The sequence below is a fragment of the Clupea harengus genome, unplaced genomic scaffold (genome assembly GCF_900700415.2).
Source record: "Clupea harengus unplaced genomic scaffold, Ch_v2.0.2, whole genome shotgun sequence".
NCBI lineage: Eukaryota > Metazoa > Chordata > Actinopteri > Clupeiformes > Clupeidae > Clupea > Clupea harengus.
The window spans coordinates 7501-22500 of record NW_024880499.1 but is presented as its reverse complement, the minus strand read 5'-3'; the positions used below and the strand labels follow the sequence as shown (position 1 = coordinate 22500).

The window sequence follows — 15000 nt, the reverse complement described above, 5'->3', positions numbered from 1 at the left end:
TGGTGTGTGTCGCCGCTTCTCTCACACAGGAGATCTGCACAAATCCGCAGTTTATTGTGGGAGGAGCCAAGAGGACTGACATCTGCCAGGGAGCCCTGGGTGAGTGTGAGCTCATCAGGTTCTACCGTCTCCAATGTCTTAGGGAGCACCTGGATGAGTCTCCAATATCTATAGGTCCGGATATGAGTTTGTCAGGGTCGAGAGCCTCCAATATCTATAGGTCCGGATATGAGTTTGTCAGGGTTGAGAGCCTCCAATGTCCATGGGTCCACAAATCAGCTCGGTCCTACATGCCAACGGTGCGCACACACCGCTAAAACTATGGCCCAGTTGGCTGATGCAGAAAGATGCAGTCAACCACCGAAAACAAACAGGGACCAGACAGAACCAAACTCTCTTTCACAAAAATAATATTAATAATAATAATAATAATAATATTAATAAGCTCATAATAATAATAATAATATTAATAATAATAATAATAATAATAATAATACATATTATTTCAATGGGCTTAAAGGGTTGTGCAGTTGGGTTATCCCATTGTTGCTTGCAGAGAGAAAATGTATTAGGTATGAGCAAGCTGATCCGTCCACCTTTAGTTCAGAGCACAGTACTCATATTGACTCTACTGCAAATATATATACAAACCAGAGTAGAACTACTAATCGATCTACGTTCCAACACATTTCTCGTTAATATCACACACCACAAACTGTATAAATAAAACGTTCAAAGTGCAAAGCAGGTGTCTGCTTAGTAATGTGACTTTGACAGTCCAACATGAGATCAGAGTCACTGGCTCCTAATTAATTGATTAATTAACACCTGACACAGCAAAACAGCCCTAAAGCACAGGGCAAGACTGGAGACTAAACAGGGTCATTACCTTGGCGTGTCCAGTGTACCAGTACCATGTTTGCAAAACACTCAACACCCACACACTTACAGTGAAGCACACACACACACACACACACACACACACACACACACACACTCAACACCCACACACTTACAGTGAAGCACACACACACATACACACACACACACACACACACACTCAACACCCACACACACACGCACGCACGCACACTCACGCACGCACGCACGCACGCACGCACGCACGCACGCACGCACGCACGCACACACACACACACACACACACCACACACTGACACACACACACACACACACATACACACACTGACACACACACACACACACACACACACCACCCACACACTTACAGTGAAGCACACCTAGGAGGTCCACTAAGATAATGATGTATGTCTCTCTAGGACAGACACACATGTGCTCACATACACATAACCTCATGCCTTCTCACACTGGAGGCACAAACACATGCACACACACACACACACACACACACACACACACACACACACACACACACACACACACACTCACACACACTCATTACTCAACCTCTAAGTGTTTGGTTTCCGTGATGTGCTCCCTGTTTGCAAACACAGAGCAGTCCGGCCCAGCCCACTCCACCCACCCAGTTAGCACTGATCACACACACACACACACACACACACACACACACACACACACACACACACACACACACACACACACACACACACACACACACCCACACACACACACACACACACAGACACACACACACACACACACACACACACACACACACACACTTACATGTTGGCAAACACAGAGCAGTCCAGCCCAGCCCACTTCACCCATCCACCCAGTTAGCACTGATCCGGAACTGTAGGGCACCCACCACGCCCTCCTCGTAGAACAGCCGAGTTTGTACCACACCCTCCCAGTGCCAGCAGCACCGACCCGTGGTGCATGTGTCAAGTGTTAAGCGTGTCGTGGGTTCTAGGTGTCAGACGTCCTGCCTCAGCCTCAGCCTCAGCCTCAGCCTTACTCTTGTAACGTTCTCTCGGAGTGAATGAAGTCAGTTTAACCTCCTGACTCATGTGCCTGTCCCCAGTTAACCCTTGGAGGAGTATGATCACAAATCTGTGATTAGAAGGTTGCCAACCGAAGGTTCCATTTCATTATGTCATAATGATCTCAAGTGACCGTTACGAGTGGTAGTTAATGTAAATTCTAGATCTGTACAGTACAATTCCGGAATGACTTGCAAAAAAAAATTAAAAATTAAAAATAAATCACTCCTCAAAGGTGCGTGTGTGTAGTGTGTGTGTGTATCCTCAGCTGGAGCTGAAAAGCAGAATACGGAGATAAAAGACGGAGATTGTTGACGTGGAACGACGCTGAACTGGGTCTCTCTCTCTGATCAGGGCCTCGTTATGTCCGCAGTGTCGGCTTGCTTATAGGCCCAATGAGCAAGCAAGGAAGGTTCACATCCAAGAGTGTAGCAAGTCACACTGAACCAAACCAACGTAATTATGGTCATTTTGCACCTAAAGGTCACCTGCTCCAGGTGAGGCTCGAACTCACAACCTCGGCATTGCCCAGCTTGTACTGCCTTACTGCTGCTAACCGATTGCGCCACTGGGTCCCATAGCATGAACAATCTGTCAGTCTGCCCCAGGGCAGCTGTGGCTACTGATGTAGCTTACCACCACCGGTATGACTGTGTATGAATGACTACTGGACTCTGGACTCTGTAAAGCGACTTCGGGTATTTAGAGAAGCGCTATATAAGATTGAATTGATTGATTGATTGATTACAGGCATGGGCATAGAATGGGTAGATTTTTTTTGGGGTATATATTATTTTATTTTTTTAGTCATGATGAACCCTTTTAGTGGAGTATTGCCTCCCTGACTCTGGACTCTGGATAAGGATGGCCTCATGGCCCATGTGGTTACCCAAGATCATCACAAGTATTTACCTTTTTATTTTTGCGAACTCAAGTAAAGTACGAAGACATTTACCTTTAGTCTTCTGCTGTCGTGTGTCTTCTTCTTCTTCTTCTTCTTCGCTGTCGTGTGTAGTGTCGAAACTCCGTGGTTACCAGTGCATCTTTCAAAAAGGAATTTTCTATTTGGGCGCGCAAAGATGTTGAAGTAGTGATGTGATTGGTCAATGTTTTAACACATGTTGTGTGCGTCCAATCGTTAGATCAAACAACACACAATTTGTAGAAAACAACACAATATGTGTCTGATTGGTAATAACACAAACATTGTGTCAGCTAACAACACATTTGTTTTAAGAGTGTACCCAGTCATTGTAGAGCTCTTCTTTATGTCTCTTTTCATGAAGAGGTGTGTGTGTGTGTGTGTGTTGTGTGTGTGAGTGTGTGAGGTGAACAAGTTTGTTTGGGAGGTGGTGGCTTTTGCAGCATATGTACTGCATCGTAAGGCTTAAATGTATGGATAGCTTTCCTTTCAGTGTTAACCCTTGAGCGCACATACCCCCTTTCTTACAGATGCACAGTTACATTGTAGAGAAACTCACTCATACACACTCAGATTGAGACCGAAGCACACTCACACTGTGACATACACACACACACACACACACACACACACACACACACACACACACGTAGATTTGTTTGGGCTCTTAGATGTGACTGTCACACTGAAACAGGTAGTTTGAATTTCACGGTGTTGACATTTTGTGAGTATCACGACTATTTGTGATTGTGAAATCATACGTTGTTCTAACCTGAATCAGTTTGGGAGAGATTAACAGTGTTCTAACCCTCACGCTAGGGGGAAGCCCTAATGCATAGTGTAAGGCCTAATGTGTGTTCAGCTGACACAGTGGTATAGTGGGCGACAGTGGTACAGGAGGTAGAGAAGTCGTTTAGTAATCAGAAGGTTGCTAGTTCGATTCCCTGTCGAAGTGTCCTTGAGCAAGGCACTGAACCCCCAATTGCTCCTGATGTAAATGTAAATGTAAAATGTGTATACATATTTAAGTCGCTTTGGATAAAAGCGTCTGCTAAATGTAAAGTGGTGTGGTGGTTAGAGCAGTGTTTGAGTAGGCCTGCTTCTCACTTCAAATCTCAGCTCAGACGCCTTTTACTCTGATTTCTTAGTCCAACTGCAGCCATTTTGAACAGATATTAACACTTCCGGTGAGCTGCAGTCACACAGAGGAGTAGGCAGTTAGATCACGGTGTCAGTGTAGGCCATCTCCTCACATGATGGAATATCAGCTCCTCCGGTGTGTTTCCCACTGGTGTCTTATTCTAACCCGGGGGCACAGTGGCGTGGGCTCCAGGGGCACAGTGGCGTGGGCGCAGTGGCGTGGGCTCCAGGGGCACAGTGGTGTGGGCACAGTGGCGTGGGCACAGTGGCGTGGGCACAGTGGCGTGGGCACAGTGGCGTGGGCACAGTGGCGTGGGCACAGTGGCGTGGGCACAGTGGCGTGGGCTCCAGGGGCACAGTGGCGTGGGCACAGTGGCGTGGGCACAGTGGTGTGGGCGCAGTGGTGTGGGCAGGTAGAGCATTGTGTTAGAGGCTCTGCTCCTCATGTTACCATAGGTTCAGACTCTCTTCTAACACTTTCTATTATAAACCCCTTCTAACAATTCGTAACCCGTATGTTTTGTTCCCTGTTTTAGCCTGAATCAATTTAGAAGACATTCACAATTTCTAATTTCTAATTTCTAATTTCTAATTTCTAATTTCTAACCCTAATCCTAGAGGTTACCCGTTTCAGCTGCTTTTTTACTCTAACCCGTACCCTCATCCTAATCCTAACCCTCATCCTAATCCTAACCCTTATGCTAGTCCTAACCAGGTTGACATAGTTTAAAGAAACACCAGCAGCAGGGCCCATTGACCCATTGGAGCCAGTGGCTAAACCATAGTGTGTGAATGTCAGTTTATTATGGGGTGATGGGTTCAAAGCTCAATGTAGCTTCCTTTAACCTAATCTTAATCTTTTGTTTGAACTGAATCTTGATTTCAGTATTTAATGTAATTTATTCACATTGTTATGTTTGTTTGTTTTTCATGCACTTACATTACAAGCACTTCAAGCCCCAAAATCTGAAGCCAAATAAGGGAGTGGCCCATGAAGTATATATTATTACTTTATTTATCTATTTATTTATGTATACAACAAATATTTGTATCTCTCTTTAGGTGTGGTACCCACACACACACAGAACTAGACTCTGTACTAGACTGTGTTTTATTTTCCCATGCTCATTTTTTGTTGTTAAGCTTTTACAGTAAGTACAGGTCTATCAAATCAATGCAAAAAGAATACATTTTGAAAAGCAAACCAGGTCATTGGTACTGTGAATACATTTCTGTGTGTCAGTGAAGAAATATCCCCTACTAGATTCATGTTGCTAGGCGACGGGTAAACACTGGTCAGTCAATAACCAAAAAAACATGAGGACTGAACTGCGATTGTGGCTTTGCTCCTGGTTCACTTGGTGCTATTAAAAAATCAAAAAATCATAACTGTTCTAAGAGTGTTCTAAGAGTGTTGGGGTTCTAAGAGTGTTGGGGTCCTAAGAGTGTTCTAAGAGTGTTGGGGTTTTAAGAGTGTTGGGGTCCTAAGAGTGTTCTAAGAGTGTTGGGGTCCTAAGAGTGTTCTAAGAGTGTTGGGGTTCTAAGAGTGTTGGGGTCCTAAGAGTGTTCTAAGAGTGTTCTAAGAGTGTTGGGGTCCTAAGAGTGTTGGGGTCCTAAGAGTGTTCTAAGAGTGTTGGGGTCCTAAGAGTGTTCTAAGAGTGTTCTAAGAGTGTTGGGGTTCTAAGAGTGTTCTAAGAGTGTTCTAAGAGTGTTGGGGTCCTAAGAGTGTTGGGGTCCTAAGAGTATTCTAAGAGTGTTGGGGTCCTAAGAGTGTTGGGGTCCTAAGAGTATTCTAAGAGTGTTGGGGTCCTAAGAGTGTTGGGGTCCTAAGAGTATTCTAAGAGTGTTGGGGTCCTAAGAGTGTTCTAAGAGTGTTCTAAGAGTGTTGGGTTCTAAGAGTGTTGGGGTCCTAAGAGTATTCTAAGAGTGTTGGGGTCCTAAGAGTGTTGGGGTCCTAAGAGTGTTCTAAGAGTGTTGGGTCCTAAGAGTGTTCTAAGAGTGTTCTAAGAGTGTTCTAAGAGTGTTGGGCCCCAGGAGTGTTGGGGTCCTAAGAGTGTTGGGTCCCAGGCAGTGGCCAGTGTTGTTTGTCCTGTATCAGACATGTGTGGACCTCACCGACAATGCCTTTTGATGTTGCTAGGTGACTGCTGGTTGCTGGCGGCGATTGCCTCCCTGACTCTGGATAAGGACATCCTGGCCCGCGTGGTTCCTCAGGATCAGAGTTTCCAGGACAACTACGCCGGCATCTTTCACTTCCAGGTCAGTTTCTTGATCCAGCCGGTTCGCTACAGATCAGGGCCAGCTGAAACCAAACCACGAGGATTCTCACGTCCATGACAAAGTTTTCGTACCCAGGGTGCACTAATGTATCTACAGGAAAGGCGCTGCTTGAGGCTTTTGGTGTGGTCTTGAACTCACAGCTTGTAAGTTGTACCACACACTAACCAATTGCGCTAACCAACCACTAACCAATTGAGTCCACCACTGGAATGTTAGGTTATTTTTTATATTTTGCCAAATGTCCATTGAGATGGCAATTTATTTAGAAATGTCAGCCCTGCATACTGCAACATAAAACCGGCATAAAATGTGAGCCAGCTGAACAAAACCGCCACTTCTTTCCTGTCATTTCTTTCAACCCTGGTTTTATAGCCTAGGCCAATCTCATCCAAAAAGTTAATGGTTCAGCTTGTCTGGATTTAAGCTTTTAGCAACAGGTATATAATCTACAATATGAAAAGTTAGATGATCGACCTCTCATTTTCCTTTTTTTTTAAAGACTCTCCGACTGGTTTGTTTTGACACTGTGCTGAGACCGGAAATAGTGTGGTAGAAGTAGCTGTCCAAGACCGTGTGTGCCATAAACTTTCGACAGTATGCATGTGGGACTCTCATCAGGCAGTGACAAGGTTATGATATGTAACTGGAGGCTTTCATTCGCACTTGTTTTCAGTCTTAAGCCTGTTCTCTCAATTGTACCAATGGTAGTGTTTTTGCACCTAAAGGTCGACTGCTCCAGGTGAGGCTCGAACTCACAACCTCGGCATTGCTCATCTTGTTACTGTCTTATAAGTACCGCGCGCTAACCGATTGCGCCACTGGAGCCCACAGCATCAGAGTGTCCAGGAGTGTTCTTGGCCATGAACAGCTTTGGTGTAGTATAGTCTCCCTGACTCTGGATAAGGACATCCTGGATCAGAGTGTCCAGGACAACTACGGCAGAATCTTTCACTTCCAGGTCAGTTTCTTTGACCTCTCAGAGGACAGCTGATACTGGAGAGGTCTCTGCCCTGACCCAGATCAGGGTCAGTTCTCTTTCGGGTCAACTTACTCGACGTGCCCCTCATCACCCTTAGGATAAGGACAGGAAGGACAAGGACACGAACACCATATTGCCATTTACATTGGTTTGGCTCAGTGCTCATTGAGGGAGAACCGTGGCTACACTCGACGTGACACTCATCACCCTTGGAGAACCGGGGCTACAACAGTTAGTGGGTTCTAGAGTGAGCTGTACCTTAGGACAAGACAGCCTTAGAGAACCGGGGCTACAACAGTTAGTGGGTTCTAGAGTGAGCTGTACCTCAGGACAAGACAGCCCGAGCTAGAGGAGTAGGCGTGACCCACTCACTATTCCAGGTGCACGGGGCCTCCACAGACCTGCCCCATAAAGCTGGAGGGGAGATCACACCAGGTGCACGAGGCCTCCACAGACCTGCCCCATAAAGCTGGAGCAGATTACACCAGGTGTTAGTCTCAAGCCTACATCGGAAAACATTTTCTCTCCATGAGGATACCGGTCACACTGAATCAAAGCAACGTAATTATGGTATTTTTGCATCTAAAGGATACCTGCTCCAGGTGAGGCTCGAACTCACAACCTCTGCATCACTCATCTTGTACTGCCTTATAAGTACCGCGCGCTAACCGATTGCGCCACTGGGGCCCATTGCTAAAATATAATGGGTGGATTTTTTTTTTAGCCATGAACCCTTTTGGTGTAGTATTGCCTCCCTCTCTGGACTCTGGATAGGGACATCTTGGCCCATGTGGTTCCCCAGGATCAGAGTTTCCAGGACAACTATGCTGGCAATCTTTCACTTCCAGGTCAGTTTCTTTGACCTCTCAGAGGATAGCTGACGCTGGAGAGGGTCATGACTTGGTCCGGCACAGATTCGCTCCAGGTCGCGGTTCGGTTTCCCTATAACGATGAATCTTAACAGTTACAAGTGTCACAAGTGAACGTTCATTGATTTTTTTACACACGTTTCCTAGACAAACATGCGGAGCGAGGAGCTCTGCTCTTAAGTGCTTCACGGGCGCTGTCCATGTGAACAGTGCTGAAATCAGGTGTCATCAGGTGACATCACAGCTGCCTTTTGAACTTCATCGGACCTACATGCTAATTGACTTAAAGGCAAATAAACATCTACATATATACAATATAACATTGATAGATGTATTGATCAATAACATTGATGCATGTATTGATCAATAACATTGATACATGTGTTGTTAGTTGTAATTTCCCTGTAAATCCTGCTGGTGACCCCAGTGAGAAGCCCCTGTTAAGATGCTATTTCGGAGCACAGGTCAATGCTCTGCTCACGCACTGCTTTATAAGATTCATGTGCTAATCCAGGGGTTTTCAACTGGTTTTGTCCCAGGGACCACCATTCTGACCAGAAAGTAATCCGCGGCCCACTGATGTGCCAGTGATTCCCAAAACATTTTACAGTCCCGTACCCTTCTTTTTCATGTTTGTACCTCCGCCACGCCCCCTCCCCCCGCACACATATTCTGCCTATAATACTTGTCAGTGTAATTTCTTCGCTGAATATGGGTCTACATCAGTATTTTGGGCAATGCGACTTGGCTATTCAGACATAAATATGTCGACGGGCCCAGGTATATTTATAAAAATAAAAAAGTCAATGGTGAACTGATCAACATAGGCTCATGTCGCGGACCCCCTGCAATGCCGGCGTGGACCACCAGGGGGCCACGGACCCCTGGTTGAAAACCCCTGTCGATTGGGCCACGGGAGCACGCCTACATGCTTGTAAGGCAAGTTTTTGTGGGAAAACCCTTCAATGCATGTTCCTCACTGACACATAGCCCAAGAGGTGATGTCATACGGATGATGAACAGAGGGTACCCTCCCTCCAACCAGAGATCAGAATCGTCACATGACCTGTACATCCATGGACTAGTGATCTAAGATTCTAAGATAGTGTTCCCACTAAGATTTACCTGCTCTAGTGGGACCCAAACTCACAACCTCAGCATTGCTCTAGTGGGACCCAAACTCACAACCTCAGCATTGCTCTGCTTGAGCCGGCTCATGCATGCACCACTGTACAGCAGTTGCATATGGCAGTATGCATAAATATGTCATATGGCAGTGTGCATACATATGTCAGTGTGCATACATGTTCAAATGTCATGTTCCCCTGCTTCAGGGAAGGACTTCTTGCATATGGCAGTGTGCATACATGTTCATATGTCAAATGTCATGTTCTCCTACTTCAGGGGACTCCATCTTTAAGTACCTCGCACCAGCACAGAGGGAACCTATTGGCATCACAAACTCTTCAGCTGCTGGAAGACGCATATTGGGAAGACTTATTGTATGGTTTTGCACCTAAAGGTTACCTGCTCCAGGTGAGGCTCGAACTCACAACCTCGGCATCGCTCAACTTGTACTGCCTTATAAGTACCGCGCGCTAACCGATTGCGCCACTGGAGCCTGGGTGCATGCGTATAGTTCAAGACTAAAGTACAGTGAAGTAAAAGGTTTAGCAATTATGTTACCCAATGGACGGACTCACTACATGAGTTTCAAATTTTGTCAGATCTCTGTGCTGCTCACACGACACAACTTGCTGTCGTGGAATCTTACAGTTGTTGTGGTTTGCACACGTGGGGCACACGTTTCAAGATTTCATCAGGAGGAATCTCCATCTCCACGTTTAGTCTCCAAATGATGTTTTGTCACGAAAAAAACACATGCAGGAAGTGACACAGGAAATGATGCGATGCAAGCATGTGGCCCTCTCTGTGAGGACACCAACTGCGCTGAACCAAACCACACCAACATGCTGTAGTGTTCTAGTAACATCTGAAGTTTGTGGTACAATATATTCATTTTTCACCCATCTCTTCTGTGCATTTTACTATTTTGTAAAGATGAATACAGTTGATGAGGAAGCAATAAGAACACACACTTTGAGGAATGTGGATGATGTTCTACTGTAATGGGACAGAAAGGTATCTGGTCATCAGGGAACTGATGACTTCATATCAGTGGTTCTTCCAAGCAAAGCAATCATTACAGCTTCAGTTTTCAGTGTGTTCATGTTGTATTTCCAAACAATACCTACATCTTTTTTTCTCCAGACATCTTTGACCTCATGATATCTAAATGTTACCTGTTTCAGGTGGGTGTTTAACTCACAACCTTTGATAATGTGTCAATAATATGGACCTACGTGAGTTGTTGGTGTTTCTTTTCCACAGTTCTGGCAGTATGGCGAGTGGGTGGATGTTGTCATTGACGACCGGTTGCCAGTCCGAGACGGGGAGCTGCTGTTTGTGCACTCAGCTGAGGGCTCCGAGTTCTGGAGCGCCCTACTGGAGAAGGCCTACGCCAAGTAAGAGCCTTAATGACATCATCACATGTTCTATAAATAGATGTATTTTATCATGGCACATACTTAAATTAGACACTTTCATATATTGAAAGTGTATGTGGTGCGTGACTGTTTGTGTGTATGTGTATGTGACTGCGTGTGTGTGTGTGTGTGTGTGTGTGTGTGTGTGTGTGTGTGTGTGTGTGTGTATGTGTGTGTGTGTGTGTATGTGTGTGTGTATATGTATGTGACTGTGTGTGTGTGTGTGTGTGTGTGTATATGTATGTGACTGTGTGTGTGTGTGTGTGTGTGTGTGTGTGTGTGTGTGTGTGTGTGTGTACCCTAGGGCGAGCGGTTGCTATGAGTCCCTGACCGGAGGCAGCACCATCGAGGGCTTTGAGGACTTCACCGGGGGCATCGCTGAGGCGTTCGACCTGACCAAGGCTCCTCCGTTCCTGTACAAGATCATGAAGAAGGCCCTCGGCCACGGCTCTCTGCTGGGATGCTCCATAGACGTAAGACATGAACCATAGACGTAAGGCATGAACTATAGACGTAAGACATGAACACACAGGGCTGAGGCTCTCTGCTGGGATGCTTCATAGACGTAAGACATGAACCATAGACGTAAGATATGAACCATAGACATAAGACATGAACCATAGACGTAAGACATGAACCATAGACGTAAGACATGAACCATAGACGTAAGGCATGAATACAGAGGGCTGAGGCTCTCTGCTGGGATGCTTCATAGACGTAAGACATGAACTATAGACGTAAGACATGAACCATAGACGTAACACAGAGCTTCGACTACCTGCTTCAACTCAATGTATTTTACTTATGGGTTTTGCCTATTCTATATCCAAATTTCATTATACACATATAGGAAAGGAGAAGCTCAAGGTGGCTATATGAGTTTGACACATAGGACTGTTCCTATGAATGTATAATATGCCAATGGCAGATAGGATTGTTCATATGAAGGTATAATATGCTTGTGATCGGTGTATGAGCCTGCGTGTCTGTATGATATGACAGATCACGAGTGTGTATGACACCGAAGCAAAGACTACCATGAACCTGGTGAAGGGACACGCCTACTCAGTGACGGCAGCAGAGGAGGTAAGGATCAGGTGAAACTGTGATTATAGCGCCCCCTAGAGGTGAGGCTGAGCTGAGGTGAAACTGTGATTATAGCGCACCCTAGAGGTGAGGCTGAGCTGAGGTGAAACTGTGATTATAGCGCCCCCTAGAGGTGAGGCTGAGCTCAGGTGAAACTGTCATCAGAGGCGTTTCTGTTTGATTATAGCACCCCCTAGAGGTAAGGACTTACTGTGGGTTAGAGCTAGTGTCAATGTCATGTTAGAAATAAATAATCATCATCATCATTGTTTATTCAGGGAGAATTGACTGAGCACAGGGCTCTTTTGCAGCAATGCCCTGATTGAGGCTACATAAGAACAATAAATAAACCAACCAAAACAAAACAGACAAAATAAATAATAATAATAATAATATTAAACATAATAACCAATAACATCAGTTTTTTCATATTAAAATATAATAAAAATGCAAATATTTTGAAATATTTTGATATTTTGAAATGAGGAAATGGAGACAACACTGAGCTGTGTAAAACCATAATGCAATTCTCAGTGTGTTCTGTTCTGTTCTGTTCTGTTCTGTTCTGTTCTCTTCTGTTCTGTTCTGTTCTGTTCTGTTCTGTTCTGTTCTGTTCCTCTCTGTTCTGTTCTGTTCTGTTCTGATCTGTTCTGTTCTGTTCTGGTCTGTTCTGATCTGTTCTGTTCTGTTCTGTTCTGTTCTGATGTGTTCTGTTCTGTTCTGTTCTGTTCCTCTCTGTTCTGTTCTGTTCTGTTCTGTTCCTCTCTGTTCTGTTCTGTTCTGTTCTGTTCCTCTCTGTTCTATTCTGTTCTATTCTATTCTGTTCTGTTCTCTCTGTTCTGTTCTGTTCTGTTCTGATCTGTTCTGTTCTGTCCTGTTATGTTCTGTTCCTCTCTATTCTGTTGTGTTCTGTTCCTCTCTGTTCTGTTCTGTTCTGCTCTGCTCTGTTCTGTTCTGTTCTGCTCTGTTCTGTTCTGTTCTGTTCTGTTCTGTTCTGTTCTGTTCCTCTCTGTTCTGTTCTGTTCTGTTATGTTCTGTTCTGTTCTGTTCTGATCCTCTCTGTTCTGTTCTGATCTGTTCTGTTCTGTTCTGTTCTGCTCTGTTCTGTTCTGTTCTGTTCTGTTCTGCTCTGTTCTGTTCTGTTCTGTTCTGTTCTGATCAGTTCTGTTCTGCTCCTCTCTGTTCTGTTCTGTTCTGTTCTTCTCTTCTCTTCTCTTCTCTTCTGCTCCTCTCTGTTCTGTTCTGTTCTGTTCTGTTCCTCTCTGTTCTGTTCTGTTCTGATCCTCTCTGTTCTGATCCTCTCTGTTCTGTTCTGTTCTGTTCTGTTCTGTTCTGTTCTGATCGGTTCTGTTCTGTTCTGTTCTGTTCTGCTCTGTTCGTCCCCCAAGGTGCACCTGCACGAGAGGCCTGTTCAGCTGGTGCGGATCAGGAACCCCTGGGGGCAGGTGGAGTGGAGCGGAGCCTGGAGCGACAAGTGAGATGTTCACCAGTTAGACGGCGAGCTGTTCACCGGTTAGACGGCGAGCTGTTCACCAGTTAGACGGCGAGCTGTTCACCGGTTAGACGGCGAGCTGTTCACCAGTTAGACGGCGAGCTGTTCACCAGTTAGACGGCGAGCTGTTCACCAGTTAGACGGCGAGCTGTTGACCAGTTAGACGGCGAGCTGTTCACCGGTTAGACGGCGAGCTGTTCACCAGTTAGACGGCGAGCTGTTCACCGGTTAGACGGCGAGCTGTTCACCAGTTAGACGGCGAGCTGTTCACCAGTTAGACGGCGAGCTGTTGACCAGTTAGACGGCGAGCTGTTCACCGGTTAGACGGCGAGCTGTTCACCGGTTAGACGGCGAGCTGTTCACCGGTTAGACGGCGAGCTGTTCACCGGTTAGACGGCGAGCTGTTCACCGGTTAGACGGCGAGCTGTTCACCGGTTAGACGGCGAGCTGTTCACCAGTTAGACGGCGAGCTGTTCACCCGTTAGACGGCCAGCTGTTCACCAGTTAGACGGCGAGCTGTTCACCGGTTAGACGGCGAGCTGTTCACCGGTTAGACGGCGAGCTGTTGACCAGTTAGACGGCGAGCTGTTCACCAGTTAGACGGCGAGCTGTTCACCGGTTAGACGGCGAGCTGTTCACCGGTTAGACGGCGAGCTGTTCACCGGTTAGACGGCGAGCTGTTCACCAGTTAGACGGCGAGCTGTTCACCCGTTAGACGGCCAGCTGTTCACCAGTTAGACGGCGAGCTGTTCACCAGTTAGACGGCCAGCTGTTCACCAGTTAGACGGCGAGCTGTTCACCAGTTAGACGCGAGCTGTTCACCGGTTAGACGGCGAGCTGTTGACCAGTTAGACGGCGAGCTGTTCACCAGTTAGACGGCGAGCTGTTCACCGGTTAGACGGCGAGCTGTTCACCGGTTAGACGGCGAGCTGTTCACCAGTTAGACGGCGAGCTGTTCACCAGTTAGACGGCGAGCTGTTCACCCGTTAGACGGCCAGCTGTTCACCAGTTAGACGGCGAGCTGTTCACCAGTTAGACGGCCAGCTGTTCACAGTTAGACGGCGAGCTGTTCACCAGTTAGACGCGAGCTGTTCACCAGTTAGACGGCGAGCTGTTCACCGGTTAGACGGCGAGATGTTCACCGGTTAGACGGCGAGCTGTTCACCGGTTAGACGGCGAGCTGTTCACCAGTTAGACGGCGAGCTGTTCACCAGTTAGACGGCCAGCTGTTCACCAGTTAGACGGCGAGCTGTTCACCAGTTAGACGGCGAGCTGTTCACCAGTTAGACGGCGAGCTGTTCACCAGTTAGACGGCGAGCTGTTCACCGGTTAGACGGCGAGATGTTCACCGGTTAGACGGCGAGCTGTTCACCGGTTAGACGGCGAGCTGTTGACCAGTTAGACGGCGAGCTGTTCACCGGTTAGACGGCGAGCTGTTCACCGGTTAGACGGCGAGCTGTTCACCGGTTAGACGGCCAGCTGTTCACCGGTTAGACGGCGAGCTGTTCACCAGTTAGATGGCGAGCTGTTCACCAGTTAGACGGCGAGCTGTTCACCAGTTAGACGGCGAGCTGTTCACCGGTTAGACGGCGAGCTGTTCACCGGTTAGACGGCGAGATGTTCACCAGTTAGACGGCGAGCTGTTCACCGGTTAGACGGCGAGCTGTTCACCCGTTAGACGGCCAGCTGTTCACCAGTTAGACGGCGAGCTGTTCACCAGTTAGACGGCCAGCTGTTCAC

The 15000-nt window shown here is 46.7% G+C and overlaps 1 protein-coding gene and 2 non-coding genes across 3 annotated transcripts in view; 1 reads left to right on the top strand and 2 right to left on the bottom strand.

Moving 5' to 3' along the window:
- Positions 1-29: 29 nt before the first annotated feature.
- Positions 30-15000, top strand: part of LOC122132274 (calpain-2 catalytic subunit-like) — a gene marked incomplete at its 5' end in the record, with an annotated part of 22091 nt that continues 7120 nt past the window's right edge. Inside the window, 6 exons of the mRNA XM_042707109.1 lie at positions 30-99; positions 6149-6267; positions 10528-10661; positions 10987-11155; positions 11685-11768; positions 13157-13242. Coding sequence (XP_042563043.1) covers positions 30-99; positions 6149-6267; positions 10528-10661; positions 10987-11155; positions 11685-11768; positions 13157-13242 — 662 coding nt within the window. The remainder of the gene's footprint in view (positions 100-6148; positions 6268-10527; positions 10662-10986; positions 11156-11684; positions 11769-13156; positions 13243-15000) is intronic.
- On the bottom strand, positions 7020-7113 carry trnai-uau. Its single transcript has 2 exons — positions 7076-7113; positions 7020-7055 (listed from the first exon to the last, which is right to left on the bottom strand). It is a non-coding gene; the product is annotated as a tRNA-Ile (tRNA).
- trnai-uau lies at positions 9665-9757 on the bottom strand. The gene is given in 2 exon segments: positions 9665-9700; positions 9720-9757. It is a non-coding gene; the product is annotated as a tRNA-Ile (tRNA).